Raw genomic sequence first — 22762 nt, forward strand, 5'->3', positions numbered from 1 at the left:
GTAAAACTACTCCTGAACAGTTTTTTGGCTGTGTTCTCTGAAACAGGAATTACCAAGAGCTATTTAAGATGTGGCTATATATATTTTTTTACTTTTGAAGGGAAGGGTTCTGTGTTTTGTATGTACAGGAGATTGGATTTACTCTAGGAGCCCCTAATACCATGGTTTGCACTTAAAGATTGTAACTGACATATTTAGCAGTACTTTAGTGCTAAGAACAATAAATTCACACTTTTTTTCTTTACTGATAAGAACTAACCCCTTTTAAGAAAAATATCCTCTTTTCTAAGAAATAATAAGTCTACTAAGCAAAGGAATGACTGATGTTTCACATTGAATTTTGCTGGGCTGTCCAGAAGATGAATGAAACATCTTTAACATCAAAGTGTCCATCAGCAATTATTTCATTTGATTAAAAAAAAAAAGATTTTTTAAAAATTAAGGCACTGTCCCTTCATTTATTGCCTATAACTTGGTGTCATTTTATCCATGGTAGTAGAGATAATACTGATTTAAAATTAGTCTCTAGGAGATAGATGGGTAACATTCTCATCCAGTTACACCATTAGTGGACTCTTCAAGTTTGCATAATAAGCTCATGATGTCCTATAACTTTTCTTTAGGAAAACTGGGTGTTGTTTTAGATTAACATTCCTGTTCCCCTTTTAAAAGTTAATTAACATGCAGACCAGACTCATGTCTGGTTAGGGAGTGGTTTTTTTTTTTTTTTTTTTTTTTACAGTATGAAAAAAATTGATGGTGGGTTTAGTCAAAGTGAACCTGAAGTTAACCTTGGGGCATTTTCAGGGAAAAATAAAAAGATGTCAACTTACTATTCTCAAGATCAGTCATGTATTTCAGTTCCTAAATTGATGTGGGACAGAGACATATTTGTCAGGTTTAAGGTCAGGCTGTTCATTTCAGTTTTGCCACTGTATCATATGCATTTTAAAAATTCCAAAATCTTCTGCATCCATTTCCCATCTAATAGATACTGTGTACCATTTCACAGGTATCTGAGAAGCGGATTCATGGAATACGTATTTGCTTATTTACTACTTAAGGTGATAGAAGGCAGTTACTAAAATGAGTAAAAGTTGATTATTAATTGCTTGGCATCTAATGATGAAGTCAAAGCCATTCTCATAAGCCTTGAAGAATTAGACTTGAAGTTTTCTCTGAGTATGAAAAAAGATTAAAAAAAATTATTGCATCTTTCACTTGGTTTCTTAAACCCGCATGATCCTCTTTAAACACTTAAAATAAGAGTCCCTTGGTAAACTATGAAACCTCACCAAATTGATTTACTTTGGTAAAATCCTTCCCAAGTGCAATTTGGCATAACAGTTTAACTTTACTTTACACATGATCATTTGTTTACAAAAAAAACCAACAAAACTTAGTGTGGGGTATGCACTCTATAAAACATATTGGCTTTTACTATGTTTTAAGACTTTTAAACTAGTAGCTTTCAAAATCAGATCTTGAGTTGCAAAATTAAGAAAGCTATTTCTTTTGTCAACGAGAAGACACAACTTACATGTTTTAAAATATAAGTTTATTCTTGCCATTGGTTGCAGGCATTACAGTGATTTAACCTACGGTTGGTAATTACCATGACTCAGGTAAGTTTTGTCACAAACTATGAAGTGCCTAAAATATTTTGCTGGAAAGCCATTGTAAGTATCTGGGGCAAAAGTAGGTGTGGGCTGGGGTTTAGAAATTTGAGCGAGTATGTAATCTATTTGTGGATGGTACTGCCACGTTGCATTTCCCACAGCACATTCTGCTTATGGAAAATGTACCAAAGTAACAGTGGGACTCTGGAAAGTAGGGTACTGGGTAGAGGTACTGGTCTCCTTAGCCTTCAACTAAGGGGGTGTCTTCTCCTAGCCATGGCACTTGGCACTAGACGTATTTCCCTGTGGCTAGGCAGTGACAGGCTTCATCGGGATAGCCCATACACCAGCTCATTCTGCTTAAAGCAGGTTCTCTTTATCTGCTTTAATTAAGGGAAAAAATAATAGTGTGTTTCCCAAAGTAATGGATGTGTGTCCAAAACTTTGGGTGAAGTATTTTGGGGATGGGGAGGGAACGGACATAGGGAAGAAGCCCTAATTTTCAAAGCCATGTTCTTCTACCCCTCTTCTTGATTTTCAAATCTTAAGTGTAAGAAGGGCAGCATGCCTGCCTGCAGCCCTACAGCAGATGTAGCTTGAAATGCACCCAGCCTATTACTGTCATCAGTTACTAGAAAACAGTCACCAGTTCAGAAACTCGTGAGACCTCGGGGCAGCAGAACAGAACATGGGATGGAGTGGGCCATGTGAAATACTGGAGACAGGGATACCCACAGTTCTAGAATTTAATTTTATTGTAGTACATTAAGAGTCATGTATGCCAGGAAAGCCAGTAATATTCATAAGCGTAGTAGTTCACCACAGTTTTAGAAAGCACATAATACATTCAAATAAGGCATTACAGAAAGTTTTGTAAAGAATTAAATGTGTCCTGCAATCCTTTTTAAAAAAAGCCTTGGTCCATTCTGAAAGATCAACATTGAATTTTTAAAAATCAAAAGAAAAGTTTTTTCCCACAAAAATACACGAAGAACCACTTGCTGGCATTTATATTTTGAGTGCCTGGGATAACAGGCCGGTGTTCAAAGGCAGTTCATAACAGGTTGTACCAGGACTCGTTGCATCTGATTTAGCACCAAGTAAGAGTAAATATCCCACTGAAGATGTAGCTGATTTTTTCATCCACCTCTCATCGCCCCACTCTTCCTGCCAGGCCACAGGACATAAGCACGCATCCTTCTTGCCCTACGAAGAAATCAAATTCTCTTCGCTTTTAAAGGGCTACTTACTCAGGCTACACACACAGGTGGAGTTCTTGCCCTGCTGACGGTGGCAGGGAAAGCCAGCAGCTGCCCGCTGCTTTCACTAGGAATAAAGTCCTTCAACAAACTCAGTTACCTTCCTGGTCCTTTTTAACCTCTCATGTAAATCCTTTTAATTGCTACTAATTTGATTAGTTTACTAATTGATTGTTTACTAATTATGATTGTTAAGCGTGTCAGGGAAATTCTCCCCAGGCATAGCTGATCTATTTCTACTTCCTGAGGACCCAGTATGCTTGCTTTTATGTAGGGCCATGGGTTTGCTTTTCTTCTTGTATTTTGTCACTCATCACAGCAGATTTTACATAGTGATCAAAAAGAGAAACTGGCAAGTAGATCCTAAAGCACATACTTATACTTCTTAACCTGAGCAATAATCTGAAAACACAAGACTAATTACATTTTCTGTTGATAATTCAACCTCAGTGCTTTTGTAAGAACTTCCAATGTCAATTTCTAATAAATCATTTTTTTCAATACACATGTTCTCAAAACCTGTCATAGGAAAGTAATATTTTCCTATATGCTAATTTAACACAATTTTATAGCAGACTGAAAATTCTGAATAAACTGAAAGTTTGTTTATGACATAATAAATACAGTATATACGGTTAAGTTTTTAAGTTTCTTACTGTAAAGGCAACAGTGAATTTGCATCCTGAAACTAATCTGCATATCTGGTTGCTTGTTTTCTAGAATTTGATAGTGTTTCACAAAACCATGTACCACAGTGCTAACGATGCTGGGTTTTGGCATCAGTCTACAACACATTTCTCTGATGAGCTACTTTACCGAGTGACATGGAAATGTTTTTAGCTTCTCCAAAGAATAAGAAAATTTTTTATCAACCACTTAAGTCTTCTGAACAAAAGTTAATATTACTACCAATTGCTCTTTTAATTAGGACATCTGATGTTTTTAAATTACATACCCATAGAAGATACCCTGGGTAGACAAAAAGATGAATCTTAGTATCGGACTCATTTGGCCCATTCTTAATTTCCAGAATGAAATCAGTAGAAGTGAAACTAATATAATTTTCAAAGAATTCATACATGCCAGTCTCAGAACACGGAGCTTCTAAATGCACAGGTGAGGAGTCTCTGCTCATCTTACTGGTGATGTACACTTTTCCTCATGGAGTAACTGATGCTTTCTGGTTTATTTGTGGAACTTTTGTTTGTAGGAAAGCATACACATGGGGCCAGATCTTGTTGGTTTCTGTTCCAGAGAAGGTTTCCAATACTCCCTTTTTCCTAAAGATGACAAAAAAACAAAAAAAAACAAAACAAAAAAAACACCACAGTTCTGACTCATTCCTGATGAGGTTTTTTTTTTTTTTCAATATTTTACTTATTTATTCATGAGACACATAGAGATAGGCAGAGACACAGGCAGAAGGAGAAGCAGACTCCCTGCAGGGAGCCCGATGTGGGACTCGATCCCAGAACCCCAGGATCACGCCCTGGGCCAAAGGCAGACGCTCAACCACTGAGCCACCCAGGTGCCCCCCTGATGAGGGTTTTCAAAGTGATTCTTAAAAGATGATGATATGAGGGGTGCCTGGCTGGTTTCAGTGGGTGCAGCATACAACTCAGTCTCAGGTCATGAGTTCGAACCCCACATGGGGGGTGGAAGGAGAATTGACTTTAAAAAAACTGTGGATTTAGGGATTTCAATAAAGTCTGATCAAGAGAGAAAGACATTGGTATGGCGTTGGTACACCTAGATTTTAGTTTCGGTTGTGTCTTCTGGCTTACAGAAATGGTCACTTGAAAAACCGTAGCACTTACTGAGCATGTGCTCAGTGTCTTAAATATAATAGCTCACGTAATCCTTTCTCAAGTTCAGATTCCTTGTTTTACTGATAAAACAGTGTGTTAGAAAGTAAGGTTAACAGCCCAGATCACTAAACTGGTAGTAGGCTTCCAAACATGGGGCATGTCAGACACCCATGGGGCTGTCTACTTAATCACTTGCAAAACTACTACCTAATACTTGATTATGCTTCCTTCTTTTTGCCTGGGTTTATTTTTTTTTCCTCTTATGCTATCCTTTTTGAATTTGGGGGGGAAATGGTAACAAAAAGTGTTTTCATTGTCTTTCTCCCCCAGATTTGTCTGGCATGCCCCCACACCGGCAGCCAATCTCTGTTTACTCCTGGGAGTAAGGCAGCAGGATCAGAATCCCAGGGCTGCTTTTCAAAACACACACACCACCCTCCAGATCCCCTCCTCCCCTAATTCACATATAGTGACTTTAAGTCTGCAGAAAAGCAACTGAGGAACTAACTCTGGCTTCTTTCTAAAAACAGAATCAGTCCTACCTCTGCAACCTTTCACTTGATTTTCAAAAGCTTCCCGAGGGCAAAAGCATTGCTCTCTTGATATCTCATAAAATTTCCCAGAATTAAGACTAGTAACTCCTATTGTTGGGGCACCCGGGTGGCTTAGTTCAATAAGCATCTGACTCTTGGTTTCGGCTCAAGTCATGATCTGGGAGCCATGAGATCGAGTCCTGCATCAGGCTACCTGCTCAGCACGGACTCTGCTTGTCCATCTCCCTCTGCTCCTCCCCTACATCTGTACTCTCTCTCATAAATAAATAAATAAAATAGTAAAAAAAAAAAAAAGTTCCATGGACTTTTTGCTAAGAAACATCTGCTAAGCAGGGCCACTATGTAAAAATGCTGTATTCTCTACATATCAGAAATACACACACACCCCAAATTCACAGACATCTTGTCAAGCTTTCAAGAGAACAAGGTTCCTAACTGCTGTGTCCACTTGAAGAGCCACTTTAAGATCAAGCCGGTATCAAAGTGAGTTAATAATTGAGGGTACGGGATCCCTGGGTGGCGCAGCGGTTTGGCGCCTGCCTTTGGCCCAGGGCGCCATCCTGGAGATCCGGGATCGAATCCCACGTCAGGCTCCCGGTGCATGGAGCCTGCTTCTCCCTCTGCCTGTGTCTCTGCCTCTCTCTCTCACTGTGTGCCTATCATGAATAAATAAAAATTAAAAAAAAAAAAAAATAATTGAGGGTACAAGTGCAGGCACCTAGACAATCCTAGAGCTGTACCTTGGTCACACATTTGTCATTTTAATTTCTCTGTAATAAAACCAGCCTCACCTCTAGGTCCTCTAAAGAGTGAGAACTTCGTGTTGTTTGTTAACACAGACCTAATCACTGCTGAAAGCGATTTAAAAACAATACAACTGTCAGTATTTTAAAATAATAATGCTGATTACCACTGAAGTTGCAAATACACCACCACTTTCTGGGTTTGGTTAAGTCCAACCTGAGGTCCAGTGCTGGAGTTTAGAAGGAACAGCTTCAGTTAATGGCAAGAGGTAGCAAAAGCTGGAAGCCTGGAAACAGGGTGTCTCCAGCTCAGGTCATGATCTCGGGGTCCTGGGATGAGCCCCCACATCAGGCTCCCTGCTCAGCAGGGAATCTGCTTCTTCCTCTCCCTCTGCCCCTCCGCCTGCTCATGCTCTCTAATGAATAAAATCTTTAAAAATATAAAAGACTAGGGGCAGCCCCGGTGGCTCCGTGGTTTAGCACATCCGTCAGCCCAGGGCGTGATCCTGGAGTCCTGGGATGAAGTTCCACATCGGGTTCCCTGTATGGAGCCTGCTTCTCCCTCTGCCTGTGTCTCTGCCTCTCTCTCTCTCTCTCTCTCTCTCTGTGTCTCATGAATAAATAAATAAAATCTTTAAAAATAAATAAAAGACTAGGGTATCTCCTAAGACAGGGACCCAGATTCTAGGCTTCCTCTCTGCAGCCGTCCCAACACGCCCCCCCTCCCACATTTGGACAGAAGTAAGTTACCCCCCTCCTGCTGCTGCATTGGGTGGTCACCTCTGTGAAGGGGCCTCACACTGTTTTTATCAGCCCAACAACTGTGCGTTCTCCCTTCTGGTTACTTTTGAGTGAATAACAAAACCCCCGTTTGGAAAACATCATCTTCACCACGCTCAGTCCATGAGTTTTGGTTTGGGAGTGGAGTCACCCCCTAGCTTCCAGGATGGACGTGATCAGAGATAATTGGATCCGACTCCAGGACTTGTGGTAAAATTCTTTTTTCTGGTCAGTAGCTGAACTGGTAGGAGACAAGCTGGGGTGCTGAGGGGCTCACACGGGGGCAGCCCACCTGAGATCGAAGCCAACGCAGAAAAGTGGAGCTGAACGTGATCGAGGCCATGTGGTGCTATCTGAACGCCTGGACCCAGGATTGACCTTTGGACTTTGTAGTTAGAACAAATTCCCCTTTTGCTGAAGTTAGCGTGAATTAGGTTCCTGACTGATAGAAGCATATCGGTGTCGTATGGAAACTACAATTTACCCCACTATCTACCTCACCCACACAGAGCAGGTGTGATTGCCTGGGGCCAGGCCTTGACCTATGTAGACCAGCGCCCAGCACAGTGTCAGCAGAATAGTAACAGCAACTCCCATCGAGTGATTTATTAGTGCCAGGGCTGCAGTAAGGCTTTATGTGGATTCTCGCAATCCCCTTCACAGCCATATACAGTAGGTACTACTCAATATTGCTCTGACTCAATGCATGAAGAGTTTGTGGCGCAAAGGAGCCCCACACACAGCTGGTAACCTGAAGAGCCAAGCTCATTCCATAAACCACAGAGTTATGGTACCAGCTACCGTAGAAAGTGAATTGCCAACTCCCTTGTCATTTCCCCATTCAGAAAGTACTACTTTAGAACAGCTTGGAGACTATGGCTTCAGAGGTCACTACAAACCGACCTCAGCACACCACCACCAGGAGCAGCCAGTGATGATACAGCGTTCACTCTGCGTCAGACACAACTCTGGGAGTCACTCAATAGTAACTAGCCCACCTAGTAGGCACTAGTAGTGGGCACTATTAACTGTGCCCACCCTCTATTCTTACCCAACTTTAAGCAAGAAGTTAAGACCAAGGTAATAGGGGCGCCTGGGTGGCTCAGTCAGTTAAGCATCTGCCTTCGGCTCAGGTCATGGTCCCAGGATCCTAGGATCAAGCCCCGTGTTGGCCTCCCTGCTCAGCAGTGAACCTGCTTCGCACTCTCCCTGCTTGTGTGCTCACTGTCACACACTCACTCTCTCTCTCTCAAATAAAAAATAAATAAGACCAAGTTAATCAACAATGAGCTGGGATTTGAACTCAGGCAGTCGGGTTCCAGAATCTGCTCCTACTGCAGCACTGCACGTGTTGACACTGCATCCCCGTCCAGCTAGTGAATGTGAAGGGAAACGGGATACAATCACTCCTGCATGACCAGAGGGGAAACACCGAGTACGGGGACTGCACTGTTCCTTAGCCCGAGTCTTATATTTATTCAGGACAGCTCCAGTACCTGTCATGGATATGAATTCCCTAAGGAGCAAATAAAATTGTGTTCGAACACAAGCTCTTCAAGACTATCGGCCAAGTAAATGACCTGAGGACAGGCTGCCATCTGAGGCCTCTGTATGTCCTCTAATGGCCCAGGGAGTGAGCATCATGAGACTTGTGCCCCCAGCACTCAGTGCAGCCCTCCCTCTCCCTGACAGCAGAGCTCGGGTGTCACTGGCCCGCTCCCAGCTCCCGAATGGGCAAAAACATAGGCCTAAAACAGTGCAAAGCGTCCCCTGACCACAGCGGCCGTTCAATGTGGTGTCATCTTGGTGACACGTGGGGTTTCTGTTCACTTGGGGGAAGCTGACCCCTCCCCCCATGATAGAGGATGCCCTGCCCATTCCTGGCAACTCTGTGCAACATGCAGGGGTCTAAGGACACAGCCAATAAGAATTCTGATCAAACCCCATGGTGCCAAAGCCCAGCCTGCCTTCTGGACTTCTTCTTCTATACACACTAATACATCTCTACCCATCAAATCAATTTGAATTGACTCTTCTGGTATTTTTGCAGTTCAGCTGTAAAGCAGGGGCAGTCAAACACTGACTTAGTGTTTCATCACGTCAGGCACATTCTGAAAAGCGACAAACTCACCGGTAATATTCCAGGACCGGCTGTGTTTGGACTTCATAAGCCTTGAGTCTCTTGACAACCGTCTCTGGCTTGTCATCATCCCGCTGAATGAGAGGCTCCCCTGTCAGGTCATCAATGCCCTAAACAGGTGTCACCAGAGGCTGGTGTCAGACATCTCACCTCTGAAGCAGATCTTTATAAGCAGTTCAGTGATTCTTAAGCCTCTCTGTGCCAGCAGCAAGCACAACAGCATACTTTTTAAGTAAACAGAGTCAAACCCAAACACAGACCATGGCCATGCAGTATCATCTCCCGTATCGGGCCTTAGAGTAAAAGGATTTCTAAGCAGCCTCTCAGTAATTTAATATACAAAAGGATTCAGGGACAGCCTGGGAACCCCAACTGCAACTCCCTAAATAAGCCAAAGTGGTCTCTAATCCTTCTTACCCCCACTCCTAACATCCTCCCCAGCACCAAGCAGGAAATGGCAAATGCTTGTGCAGGAGTCACAGATCCCCATTGTTCCCAAGGGGTTTCCTTTACCAGCAAGCTGGGTGGATGCACAGGGCTCAACGGGAGCCGAGAACATTCCCTCAGGAGCAGGCGTCACAAAGCTTAGGTCTGTGTGGACGAGAGGGATCAGAGACGGTCTGTGCCATCCCACTACTCACCACGGCTTTGGGAGGGTTGAATTCGATGTTGTAGACTCGGCCGCTGGCCGGATGAATCCAGCGCGCGGTGAGACGCTGCTTAATGACTTCAAAGGGCACGTTCAGATTAATCACTGTGTCTATCTGATAAGCTCCGTCCAGGGCTTCTGCCTGTGGAAGTGTCCTTGGAAAACCTTTATAAATTTAAAAAGAAAAAAAAAAAAGAATAAAGGGAGGGCGGGTGGGTCGAAGAAGGAAGAGAATTAGTTCATGTTGAATAATCTGGAAAAAAGCAGTAATATCAGGCAGGCTAATCACAGCTGCAGGACGACCATGATGGTGGTTAATTTTATGTGTCAAATTGCCTGGACCCATGGGGAGCCTGGACACTGGTCAAACATTATTTGGGGTGTGTCTGTGAGACTGTTTTGGAATGAGAGTAACATTTAAATCAGGAGACTGAGTAAAGTAGATTGTCTTCCTGATATGGGTGGGCCTCATCTAACCCACTGAAGCCTTGGACGGATGGAAAAGGCTGACCATCCCCCCAGTAAGGGGGAGTTCCTCCTGCTTGACTGCCCAGACCTGAGACATTAGCTTTTTCCTGCCTCCAACTCAAACTGAAGCCAGTTCCTCCTGGGCTGTAAGCCTGCTAGTCTTCAGATGAGCCAGACCACCAATCAGTCACCCTGAAGATCTTGGGACCTGTCAGCCTTCATTATCATGTGAGCCAATTCCTTAAAATAAATACCTCTCTTTCTCTCTCCAAAAACTAAAAACCAACCTATCCTCAAAGATCCCGCCACACCTCTAGCTGGGGAAAGTTTATAGCTGAATGAGAATCACTTTCTACCCTTCCTTCCTCCTCCTCATAAAATATTCTCAAAGGAAGATGAAGGAACTGGTCACATCTGAAGGGAGCACAGAAATAACCATGCTTCTGTCTTTCCCTTCAGATGAAGAAGCAGGCCTAGAGGAGAGGACTACCCCAAGGCCTCAGTGTGGTGAATGACAGCACTCGGGCCCCTGCCCACCAGCTGTGTGTCTGTAGCCACAAAATGCTCCTCCTCTGGCCACGCTCGTCATTCTGGGCAGCTGAAATTCTCCTAACACGCCTTACCATCCAATAGCCAGCTATATTGGGTGAGGTTTTTCAGCTCATGAAGGGCCAGCCGAGTCATGACATCATCCGGGATGAGCTTCCCTTGGTCAATGAAAGTCTTGGCTAACACACCAATTTCTACAGCACAGAAGAAAGAAAAAAACTTGTCAGCAAGCACATTTATTTTATCCCATTCCAGGCCCTAGGAAGCCACTAGCCCAGAGAACAACTCCGGATAGCACCCTTATATGAAAATGTGCGTTGTCAACTCTTACAATTAACAGAGAAGTTACAAAATAATCTATACCTACTTCAACGTCTCCATTATATAAAAATACGTAAGTGCAAATGTAGAGACAGAAAAAATCATAGAAAGCTATAGGCACCGTCATTAACAGCAGTCATCTATGTGTGATATAAGTGATTTTTCAATATATCTGCACTGCTCTATATTTTGTAAATTTTCTATCAGAAAAAAAAAATACAGAATAATAGAATTTTTTTTTAAGATTTAAAAAATTTATTTATTCATGAAAGACACAGAGAGGAGGGATCCCTGGGTGGCGCAGCAGTTTAGCGCCTGCCTTTGGCCCAGGGCGCGATCCTGGAGACCCGGGATCGAATCCCATGTCGGGCTCCCGGTGCATGGAGCCTGCTTCTCCCTCTGCCTGTGTCTCTGCCTCTCTCTCTCTCTCTGTGACTATCATAAATAAATAAATAAATAAATAAATACATACATACATACATACATACATACAGACACAGAGAGGAGGCAGAGACACAGGCAGGGGGGAAAGCAGGCTCCCTGCGGGGAGCCCAATGTGGAACTCGATCCCAGGACCCCGGGATCAGGACCTGAGCCAAAGGCAGAAGCTCAACCGCTGAGCCGTTCAGATGTCCCAAGAGTTATTTTCTTTTTTATTTTTTTTATTTTTTTTTTCTCTTTTTTATTTTTTAATTTTTTTTTTTTAATTTTTATTTATTTATGATAGTCACACAGAGAGAGAGAGAGAGAGGCAGAGACACAGGCAGAGGGAGAAGCAGGCTCCATGCACCGGGAGCCCGACGTGGGATTTGATCCCGGGTCTCCAGGATCGCGCCCTGGGCCAAAGGCAGGCGCCAAACCGCTGCGCCACCCAGGGATCCCTATTTTCTTTTTTAAACAAGAACTTGTAACAGTCATTATTTCTAAGTGGCTCAGTGTAAGTGCTTGCTCTGTTACTGTAGAGATTCTTCTAATCTTCTAAAATAGACGCTTGCTGTCCCAGTTCAGCTTTTGACCAGATTTAGCAGTGTTCATATTACATTTTACTAAACACTCCAGTAAAGAACTGATAAACAATTTAAAAGTATTACTCACAAACTGATATCATTTTTACACATCAATATTTTAATTTGCTGGTCATTTCCAACAAACTGTACTGTTTACATTTGGAACTGTAATACCATTATAATCTACATGTATATACGTTTTGGGGTTTTTTTTTGTTGTTATTGTTTTTAATATTTTTTATTTATTTATTCATGAGAGATACACAAAGAGAGAGGCAGAAACACGGGCAGAGGGAGAAGCAGGCTCCACGCAGGGAGCCCGACGTGGGACTCGATCCCAGGACTCCAGGATCATGCCGTGGGCCGAAGGAGGCGCTAAACTGCCAGGCCACCAGGGAACCCATTGTTTTGTTTTGTTTTTTTTAAAGAAACCTCCACACCAGACATGGAGCTTGAGCTCACAATCCCAAGATCAAGAGTCGTGCACTCTACCGACTGTGCCAGCCAGTGTATGTATAGTTTTATGTTCTTTTTTCACTCAGCATTATTTTGTAAGTATTTACCAGTGACTTTATGCAGTCATTTTTTATTAACTATATCACACTCCATCGACATATACCCAAGTTTGATATATAAAACATTATCACAGGACTCTTGGACATTTAAATTATCTAAATTGGGGGATGCCTAGGTGGCTCAGAGGTTTAGCACCCGCCTTTGGCCCAGAGTGTGATCCTGGAGTTCCAGGATCGAGTCCCAAGATCAAGTCTCACATCGGGCTCCCTGCATGGAACCTGCTCCTCCCTCTGCCTGTGTCTCTGCCTCTCTCTCTCTCTGTCTCTCAAGAATAAATAAATAAAATCTTTTAAAAATAAAAATTAAAAAAAAATAAATTATCTAAATTGGTCTTGGTTTTGCCCTACCACTGCTGCTTTTCAAGATCTTAATACCGTTTTTTCTTCTTTTTTTTTCTTTTTAATTATTTCTGATGGATAACCTCCTGGGATTCAGATTAAAAGGTTAAGGCATATGACTCTTTCCATAATTCTTGGTATAAACTGCCACTCTGACTTCAGAACAGATTCTAAATTATCATATTCACAAAGTTTTAGATTTTCACTAAGCACATTAACTGCACAGGATTGACAGGTTTATAGCCAGGGTTTACAAACTGCATCTGGAAGAAGACCTGGTTCCAAGGGCCAGCACTCAGGAACCCTTCAATAAGATAACCTGCTATAAAGCTGCACATACTTGGTATGTGTACACCTCTCTGTTGTTCTGACCAGGTTTTGACCACTGATCTGGAGAAGCAGAAGTCAGCCTCATCCACAGTGTTTGGGGGAAAAAATGTAAAAACTTGTATTACTTCAAGGCTAAGTTCCTAAAACTGGCATTACCCCCTTCCCCCACCTCTTACTCTTCAGGCCAAACCTTGTAAGCCCTCAACCAATAACATCAAATGGATTGAGAGGATGAGACTAATTTTTAACATTTTTAATTTCATCAGTGTAAGAATAGCATTAAGAAAAGATACCCTGAGGTGATCCCTGGGTGGCTCAGCGGTTTAGCATCTGCCTTTGGCCCAGGGCATGATCCTGGAGGCCCGGGATCGAGTCCCACATCGGGCTCCCTGAATGGAACCTGCTTCTCCCTCTGCCTGTGTCTCTGCCTCTCTCTCTCTCTCTCTCTCTGTCTTTCATTAATAAATAAATAAAAATCTTTAAAAAAAGAAAAGATACCCTGCTCTTCTCACATCTGCTCCACACTGTATCAGATTTTAGCCAGGGTACTTAGTCCAGAAAAAGAAATAAAAGGCATCCAGAAAGGAAAAAAGTAAAACTCTGTTTGCAGGGCAGCCCGGGTGCCTCGGCAGTTTGGCGCTGCCTTCAGCCCAGGGCCTGATCCTGGAGACCCGGGATCGAGCCCCATGTCGGGCTCCCTGCATGGAGCCTGCTTCTCCCTCTGCCTGTGTCTCTGCCTCTCTCTCTCTCTCTCTGTGTCTCTCATGAATAAATAAATAAAATCTTTAAAAAAAAAACTGCAGATGAGATGATTTTCTATATAGAAAATCCTAGAGTCCACTGAAAAACTGTTAGAGCTAATAAATGAGTTCAGCAAAGTTGAGGATACAAGATCAAAATACAAATATATAGCCTGAACAGTCTGAAAATAAAATTAAGAAAATAATTCCATTCACAATTACATAAAAAATAATTAAAAACTTAGAAAAACATTTTTTAAGTGTAAAATGGGCCATCAGAAAACTACTTTTTTTTTTTTTTTTTTTTTTTTTTTATTCATGAGAGACAGAGAGAGAGAAAGACAGAGAGGCAGAGACACAGGCAGAGGGAGAAGCAGGCTCCATGCAGGGAGCCCGACCTGGGACTCGATCTCGGGTCTACAGGACCATGCCCTGGGCCGAAGGCAGCGCCAAACCACTGAGCCACCAGGATTGCCCTGAAAACTATATTGTTGGAAAAAAAAAAAAAAAAGACAACCTAACTAAATGGAGATTTAATCCACTTCATAGGGATCCCTGGGTGGCGCAGCGGTTTGGCGCCCGCCTTTGGCCCAGGGCGCGATCCTGGAGACCCGGGATCGAATCCCACATCGGGCTCCCGGTGCATGGAGCCTGTTTCTCCCTCTGCCTATGTCTCTGCCTCTCTCTCTCTCTCTCTCTCTGTGACTATCATAAATAAATAAATAAATAAATTAATTAAAAAAAAAAATAATAATCCACTTCATATTTGTGGATTAGAAAAATTAATATTGGGCAGCCTGGTTGGCTCAGCGGTTTAGCACCGCCTTCAGCCCAGGGCGTGATCCTGGAGACCCGGGATCGAGTCCTGCATCCCGCTCCCTGCGTGGAGCCTGCTTCTCCCTCTGCCTGTGTCTCTGCCTCTCTTTCTGTGTGTGTCTCTCATGAATAAATAAATAAAATCTTAAAAAAAAATTAATATTAAGAGAATCTGTCTCCAAAAATGGCTAACAGATTTAATGCACTCCTATCGAAATCCCAGCTGCATCTTTGCACCCACATCAGGCTCCCTGCATGGAGCCTGCTTCTCTCTCTGCCTGTGTCTCTGCCTCTCTATGTATGTGTCTCTCATGAATAAATAAATAAAATATTTTTTAAAAAAAGCAATAGACCTACAGATTAACGGAACAGAAATGAGACTCCAGAAATTACCCTTTACCCTTACCATCAATTAGTTTTCGACAAGAATACCAAGACAATTCAACAGGGGAAAGAATAATCTTTTTAACAAATGGTGCTGGGAAAACTGAATATCCAGTAACAAGAGAATAAAGTTGGACCTCTACCTCACAGCATATACAAAAAGTAGCATCAATCAGACCTAGAGGCTTGAGCTAAAACTACAAAACTCTTAAAACATAGGCATAAATCTTCATGACTCTTCATCAGGTGGTGGTTTCTTAGACATGAAGCCAAAAATACAATCAACCAAAAAAAAAAAAAAAAAACTGGATTCATTAAATTTAAAAAAACTTTATCCTTCAAAGAGCACCACAAAAGGGAAAAGACAATTCACTGAATGAAAGAAAATGTTTGTAAATCCTGTATCTCATAAGGAACTTGTATTCTGAATATCTAAAGAATTCTTACAACAATAAAAGACGTAATTTATACACAATAAAAAGACAATCCATTTTTTTAAATGGGGAAAGAATCCGAATATAAAAAGATAAACAAAAACCCAATGAGCACATGGAAAGATGCTCAACATGGTTAGTCATTAAGGAAATACAAATGGAGGGATCCCTGGGTGGCGCAGCGGTTTAGTGCCTGCCTTTGGCCCAGGGCACGATCCTGGAGACCCGGGATCGAATCCCACGTCGGGCTCCCGGTGCATGGAGCCTGCTTCTCCCTCTGCCTATGTCTCTGCCTCTCTCTCTCTCTCTCTCTGTGACTATCATAAATAAATAAAAATTAAAAAAAAAAAAAAAAAGGGAAATACAAATGGAAACCACAATGAGATACCATTTCACACCCACCAGGATGACTGTAGTCAAAGAGGCTGATAATAACAAGTGTTGACAAGAATGCTGAGAAACTGAAACCCTCCTATATTGCTAGTAGGGTTTTAAATGCTGTAGCCAAATGGAAAAATACTGCGGCAGTTTTCAAATGTTAAAAAGAGTTACCATCTTACCTACCAATTGGATGCCAAAGTATGAACAAACACACACACATACAAACATCCAAGAGAAATTAAAAAAAAAAAAAAAAAACAAACATCCAAGAGAAATTAAGAGAGACATCTATACAAAAACTTATAAATGAGTGTTCACGGCAACATTATTCACAATAGCCGAAAATGGAAAACTCAAATGTCCGCCAAGTGATGAATGGATAAATAAAATGTACATAAAATTACATTATTAATAGATCCACATAAAATTACATTATTCAGTCATAAAAAGAAATGAAGTACTGATATGTTACAAAGTATAAGAACTTGAAAACATTAAGCGAAAGAAGCCACAGACACAAAAGACCACGTACTGTATCATTCCATTTGTATGAAATATTTAGAATATGCAAATCTGTAGGGAGAGAAGCAAAATTAGTGGTTGCCTCCAGCTGGGAGCCATGGGGAAAATGAAGAGTGACTGTTCCTGCGAAAGGGTTTCTTTTTGGGGTGATAAAATTATAGATTTTTAAAAGATTGTATTTATTTATTTGGGGGAAGGAAGGGCAGAAGGAGAATCCCAAGCAGATTCACGCTGAACACAGAGCCTAACTAAAGGCTTGATCTCACAACCCTGAGATCATGACCTTAAACTAAAACCAAGAGTCAGATGTTTAACCAACCAAACCACCCAAGCACCCCAATAGAAATACCCAAAATTGACTGTGGTGATGGTTACACAGCTCTGGATATACTGAAAGCACTGAATTAGATACTTTAAAGGGGCTAATTTTTATGGTATATGAATTATATCTCAACAGATTTTTTTCACTAGTTATTTTTAGCGCCCTGGGCTGAAGGTAGCGCTAAACCGCTGAGCCACCAGGGTTGCCCCCAACAACTATTTTTAATTTTTTTATTTTTTTTAATTGGAGTTCAATTTGCCAACATAGAGCATAACACCCAGTGCTCATCCAGCCAAGTGCATCCGTCAGTGCCCATCACCCAGTCACCCCAATCCCCCGCCCACCTCCTCTTCCACTATCCCTTGTTCATTTCCCAGAGTTTTTAAAGGAAAGATAAAAAAATGCTGGGTAAGTGAGATGCCTGCATGACTCAGCAGTTGAGCTTCTGCCTTTGGCTCAAGTCGTGATCCCGGGGTCCTGGGACAGAGTCCCACATCGAGCTCCCTGCAGGGAGCCTACTTCTCCCTCTTCTGTGTCTCTGCCTCTCTCTCTCTGTGTCTCTCATAAATAAATAAATAAAATCTTAGAAAGAAAAAGAAAGAAAGAAAAAGAGAGAAAGAAAGAAAGAAAGAAAGAAAGAAAGAAAGGAAGGAAGGAAGGAAGGAAGGAAGGAAGGAAGGAAGGAAGGAAGGAAGGAAGGAAGGGAGAAATGCTGGATAAGCAAAACAAAAGAAAAAAGCCTCTCATAATCCTGTCACTACCCAGAGTAAATAGTTCTTAAAACTGATAATCTTAAAAACTTCCAAATTTTTAAAATTTTGTAAATAGATAGCCCTGTGCATAATCTAATAACCTTCTTCATTTATCCCTAACAATGATCTATACCAATTAATGCTGATCCGGGCACCTTGGTGGGTGGTCAGGCCATTAAGTGACTGACTCTTGATCTCAGGGTTCTGAGTTCAAGCCCCATGTTAAACAAATAAATAAGTAAATTGGGATTGATTGCTAGTAGGTATGAGTTTTCTTTGGGGGGGTCATGAAAATATCCTAAAATTGACTGTGGTAGCGGTCGCACAACTCCATGCATATCCTAAAGTCCATTAAATTGTAAACTTTAGGGGCACCTGGGTGGCTTCTTCAGTGAAGTGTCTGTCTTCAGGTCAGATCATGATCTCAGGGTCCTGGGATTGAGTCCCGCATCATGCTCCCTGCATGCTTCTCCCTCTCCTTCTGTGATCTCTCTCACTCTCAAATAAATAAAGAAAATCTTAAAAAAATAATAATTGTAAACTTCAAGTGGGTTATATGGCATATGAATTAGATCTCAATAAAACTGTCAAAAATGAGGCAATCTTTACAAAAAGCACTATTATCAAAGGTACAGGGCAGTATTACCATTTGCTGTCATTCGGGTAAGATAAAGAGGGAAGAACAGGTAAACACTTGGTTGCATAGACATGAAGGATTTTTTTGACTGAATGCCCTTTTATATTTTTTGGAATTTCAAACCATGTAAATGTATTGCCTCTTATAAATTCGGGTGTGGGGTGGGTTTTTATTTATTTTTTTGCCATTACGAAAATAATTGTCCCTACTGTCAACATCATTCTAAATAGGTGCATCTGTGCTGCACAGGTGGCCATAATAAAAGTTTTGTTAGAGAATCTTGGGAGCTGACGGAGACACAGAAGATTATCTACTGAGTTCAGCTCCCCCAACATACAGATGAGCACAAATGACATTCACAAGGATCAGCCATCTAGGGCAGGGGTCCGTCTTTGAGAAGCACTAAGCCGCAAGGCAGTTTCTCAAACTTTGGGCAATCCCTTGGCAACCTCACAATTTCTGCCCCAGCCAGACTATTAGTTACTGCATACCGTTCTTCAAAGGGATCCAGCTTTTTATTTTTTTTAAAGATTTTATTCATTTATTCATGAGAGAGACAAAGAGAGAGGCAGGAACACAGGCAGAGGGAGAAGCAGGCTCCCTGCGGGGAGCCCCATGAGGGACTCAATCCTAGGACCCCAGGATCACGACCTACGCCCAAGGCAGACGCTCAACCAGAGTCACCCAGGTGCCCCCGGGATTCAGGTTTTTAAATTAACAAATTATAATGCTCATAAGATTAAAGGTTTGGTGTATTTGTTGCTTTTCAAATATCCTTTGAAGTAAATAGATTAAAAAATTGTGCCCCCTAGAATGATCTCATGAACATCAACACTGCAGAAAGAAAAGTGTTTAACTAGCGAGAACTGAGCATTCACCCTGGTCTCTCCCGGTAACTGCTGTTTATAAATGATCAGGTTCTTCAACCTCTCCTGAGCTCAGTTTCTTATCTTTCTTTAATCTAGAGGGCTGGCCTAATGTCTAAGGGTCATCCAGCTCTTGACTCTGAGGTCCGTGCTGAGCCACCATTACTCTACTGTCAACAGGTTGCCCAGGGTGTCCTGTGTCTAATCACATACTCTGGATTGATTCATTTTTTTTTAGGTTGATTTATTTTTAAAAAGATTACATTTATTCATTTGAAAGAAAGAGTACGAACAGAGGGAAGGGCAGAGGGAGAAGCAGGCTCCCTGCTGAGCAGGGAGCCCTCAGGGCTTGATCCCAGGACCCTACTAGGATCTTGACCAGAACTGGAAGGCAGATGCTTAACAGGCTGAGCCACCCAGGCGCCTTCTCTGGATTGGTTTTAAACTTTGGCTATAAAATACAGCTCTAGGTTATAAAACACAGCACCCTCATGAAATAGTGGTTTGAGAGTAAATCGGTACTCTCCTTCTGCAGCAATATTTGACAGTCCCACATTACAGAGAATTCTAAACTAAGGATTTCATATTGCTGCCAAATGTTCATGAACAAAGACAGTCATAGCATTATTTATTACAGGAAAGAATGGTTAACAACATAAATGTCCAAAGACAGGAAAATGCTAAAATTAAATATCATTTTCAAGACTGCTTCTTGATGTGTCGACATGCTCACAAGTGAGAAAAAAAACAGTATATGAGCAAACACTTAGAATGCAACAATTTTGCAAATACATACAAATGCAATGGAGAAAAGACAGAAAAAAGCACATAAGGCACTAAAAATTAATTATAATTCTTTGTTTCTAATTAAAATTAGTATTTAATTCTTTTTTTATTATTCTCATATGTATTTCTTCCTTTATAATAAATATGCTTTTAGTATCAGAAAACATAACACTGTGTTTAATAAAAGACTACACCTCTTTTTTGGCTCAGATCCTGTGGGAAAGAGCCAATTCCATTTTTAAAAAAACAGAAGAGAAAAATGTTAGAAGAGAAAAATATTTATTGAGACTATTTTCTTAGTCCTGAGATACAGAACACCTGTAATAACAATCTCCTGACACCTCCCCTAAGGTCTATTCTCTGTTTTCTTTGTTAAAGAACTGCCGTCTTAAAAGACCTTTAAAGAAGGAACTGGCAGGCGAGCTGGACTCCCGTTTCCAGGGATGTTCTCCTCTGTCTTTCTCCACATGGAGCCAGAAAGAGAACAGCAGACTGGTCCGGGGATGTTAAGGATAAACAGCATTGTTTCTCAATTCTGAAAAAAGGCCTACTTAATTGGCTTTAGATTTAATTTTTAAAATGTTTTATATTTTCACAAATGTACGGAACCTTAACTCTGCCAAAAGTTTCTTTAACCCCTAGGTCATACCTCACTGCTCAATTATTTTTCAGAGAATCCCTGACACATTCTTTACTACCCCTTCCCACTTTGGGTAACCTTACCCCCCACCAGGTGGAGGCTATTTGTTACCTAACTACTTAAGTATGTTGCATCAAGAACGTTTAGTAACCAAGCCAAACAATTTAACCTTTTGAAGAAGTGGTAACTAAAAGACAAAACACTGTATTTAAAAAAAAAAAAAAAGATCAATGTTAGAAGAGAAAAATAAAAGCGGTAATTTGCCAGACTAGCTGCTGGAGGGAAAGAAGTCCAAGAGACAAACAAAAAACATGGAGGCGGTTCTTTGTTTTCCACTTATATTTTGAAACAGACAAAAAAATCCCACCTCCAGATGATCTAGATTCAGCTAATAGACACCTATACAAACATGAGCAGAATGAAATGGGTTTTTATGTTCTGATGTGGAAATATATCCTAGATATAAAGTGAAAATGTGCTGGTGCACAATACGTAAATACATAGTATGACTGCATATTGCATAAAATAAGGGCCGTGTGTGTGTGTGTGTGTGTGTGTGTGTTTGTACACAAATACACATTTCTAAAAGGGAACCCAAGGTCCTGTTCCCCTATGAAGAATGAGACTGAGGCAGGGAATGAGAGAGTTGGCTTTACTTTTCATTTCATGTACTTCTGTCCTTTTTCCAATCCTTTTCTTACCCTGTACAATTACTGCTGTAATTTTTTTAAAAGCAGGTTCAAAACGAGTTCTGTTTTGGAAAATAAAGGTCAACACCTTTGAGGAAAAAAAAAAAAAAACTCATCTTACTGTTGACTTTTTAAAAATCGCTCCCTTGGGGCCCTGGGTGGCTCAGCTGGTAGAGCCTGAGAGACTCTCTGGTCTAGGGCTGTGAGTTCAAGCCCCACGTTGGGTGTACAAATTAATTTTTTTTAATTAAAAAAAAAAACAGCTTTCTTAAGATATAATTTGCATAACAAAACTTCTCCACTGTAAAGTATAGAAACTGTTGACTTGGAGTTGGTGCTGAGTTATAAAAATTTATCTGGCATGGGAAACAAAACAATCTTTCAGATTCATAAGAATAGCTTTCCTGTCTAAGAAATCCCTGGGGTATCAAAGATCTAAGCCAATTTTGTGAGTGCAACAAGCATAAATAATAGCCGGCCTTCAGATTTGGGAGAAAGGCTGGAACCAGAAAATCCCAGAGTTTAACCAGAAAGAGAGAGAGAGAGAGAGAGAGAGAGAGAAAGGAAGTTAGAAAAAAGAAAGAGAAAGGGAAGGAAGTAAAAAGGAAAAAAAGAAAAAAGAAAAAAAAAAAGCAAGCAAGCAGGAAGGAAGAGAAAAAAAAAGGAAGAGCGAAGCCTTCAGGTCAAACTTCAACTCTCCGGGTGAAAGGGCGCGCGGAGGAGAGGCCGCGGTTCCTACGGGAGCAGCAGCGCCCGGACCGGGACGCGCCTCTCACCCTAATCTCTGAACTTCGAACCTGTCCTAACTCTCGGACGGTACCCGATAACCCGCCCGAGGCTGCCCCGGGGCCTGGAGCTCTCAGGGCGCAATTGCTCAACTGCCTGAGGTCTCTCCTGGGGGGGGGGGGTAGGAAGGGGATGCGGCGGCCGCACCCCCGGACCTGCATCCGAACACCCGCACCCGGGCCCCGCCTCCCCCGACCCGCACCCCGGGGCCCCGCCTCCCCAGGACCCGCACCCCGGGGCCCGCATCCCCTCCGGCACCCCGGAGCCCCGCCTCCCCCGACCCGCACCCCGGGGCCCCGCCTCCCCAGGACCCGCACCCCGGGGCCCGCATCCCCTCCCGCACCCCGGAGCCCCGCCTCCCCCGACCCGCACCCCGGGGCCCCGCCTCCCCAGGACCCGCACCCCGGGGCCCGCATCCCCTCCCGCACCCCGGAGCCCCGCCTCCCCAGGACCCGCACCCCGGGGCCCCGCCTCCCCTCCCGCTCACCCCGGCCCGGGCTCCCACCTGTGCCCCGAAGCATGTTGTCCCGGAGCAGGTCCCCGCTGGAGAGGTGCTTCAGCGCGAAGTGCTTGGTGATGCGCGACGACACGGTGCCCTTGCCGGAGCCCGGCGCCCCCATGATCACGGCGCGCAGCAGCCGCGCGGACGCCCCCATGGCCGCCGGGAGCCGGGGCGCGGGGGCTCCGGCCTGGCTGCGCGCTCGCGGGGCTGCGCCGTGCGGGGCGGCGGGCGGACAGCGCTGCGCGCAGGGGGCGGGCGCGGCGCCCGGGCGCTCCCGGAAGTGAGGCGGCGGCCCCCGCGCCCGCCCCGCCCGCCCCGCCCGGCCCGCCCGGCCCGCGCCAGCCCCGCGGGGACCCTGCCGCGC

General features: G+C 43.0%; 1 protein-coding gene across 1 annotated transcript; it reads right to left on the reverse strand.

Annotated features, from left to right (window-relative positions):
- Positions 1-2347: 2347 nt before the first annotated feature.
- Positions 2348-22614, reverse strand: AK3 (adenylate kinase 3). Its single transcript, XM_072840331.1, has 5 exons — positions 22402-22614; positions 10644-10763; positions 9545-9717; positions 8895-9013; positions 2348-4158 (listed from the first exon to the last, which is right to left on the reverse strand). The coding sequence occupies exons 1-5, from the start codon at positions 22550-22552 to the stop codon at positions 4038-4040; spliced, it is 684 nt and encodes a 227-aa protein (XP_072696432.1). The 5' UTR covers positions 22553-22614; the 3' UTR covers positions 2348-4037.
- Between the last annotated feature and the right edge of the window lie 148 nt (positions 22615-22762).

This window comes from Canis lupus, chromosome 1 (assembly GCF_048164855.1).
Source record: "Canis lupus baileyi chromosome 1, mCanLup2.hap1, whole genome shotgun sequence".
NCBI lineage: Eukaryota > Metazoa > Chordata > Mammalia > Carnivora > Canidae > Canis > Canis lupus.

Excerpts from the sequence above, each read along its gene's own strand:
- AK3 (XM_072840331.1), bottom strand. The coding sequence starts at position 22,552 with ATGGGGGCGTCCGCGCGGCTGCTGCGCGCCGTGATCATGGGGGCGCCG. Across the intron at positions 10,764-22,401 it reads CAACATGCTTCGGGGCACAG|AAATTGGTGTGTTAGCCAAG; the intron begins GTGGGAGCCCGG and ends TCTGTGCTGTAG. Across the intron at positions 4,159-8,894 it reads CCGGTCCTGGAATATTACCG|GAAAAAGGGAGTATTGGAAA; the intron begins GTGAGTTTGTCG and ends TGTCATCTTTAG.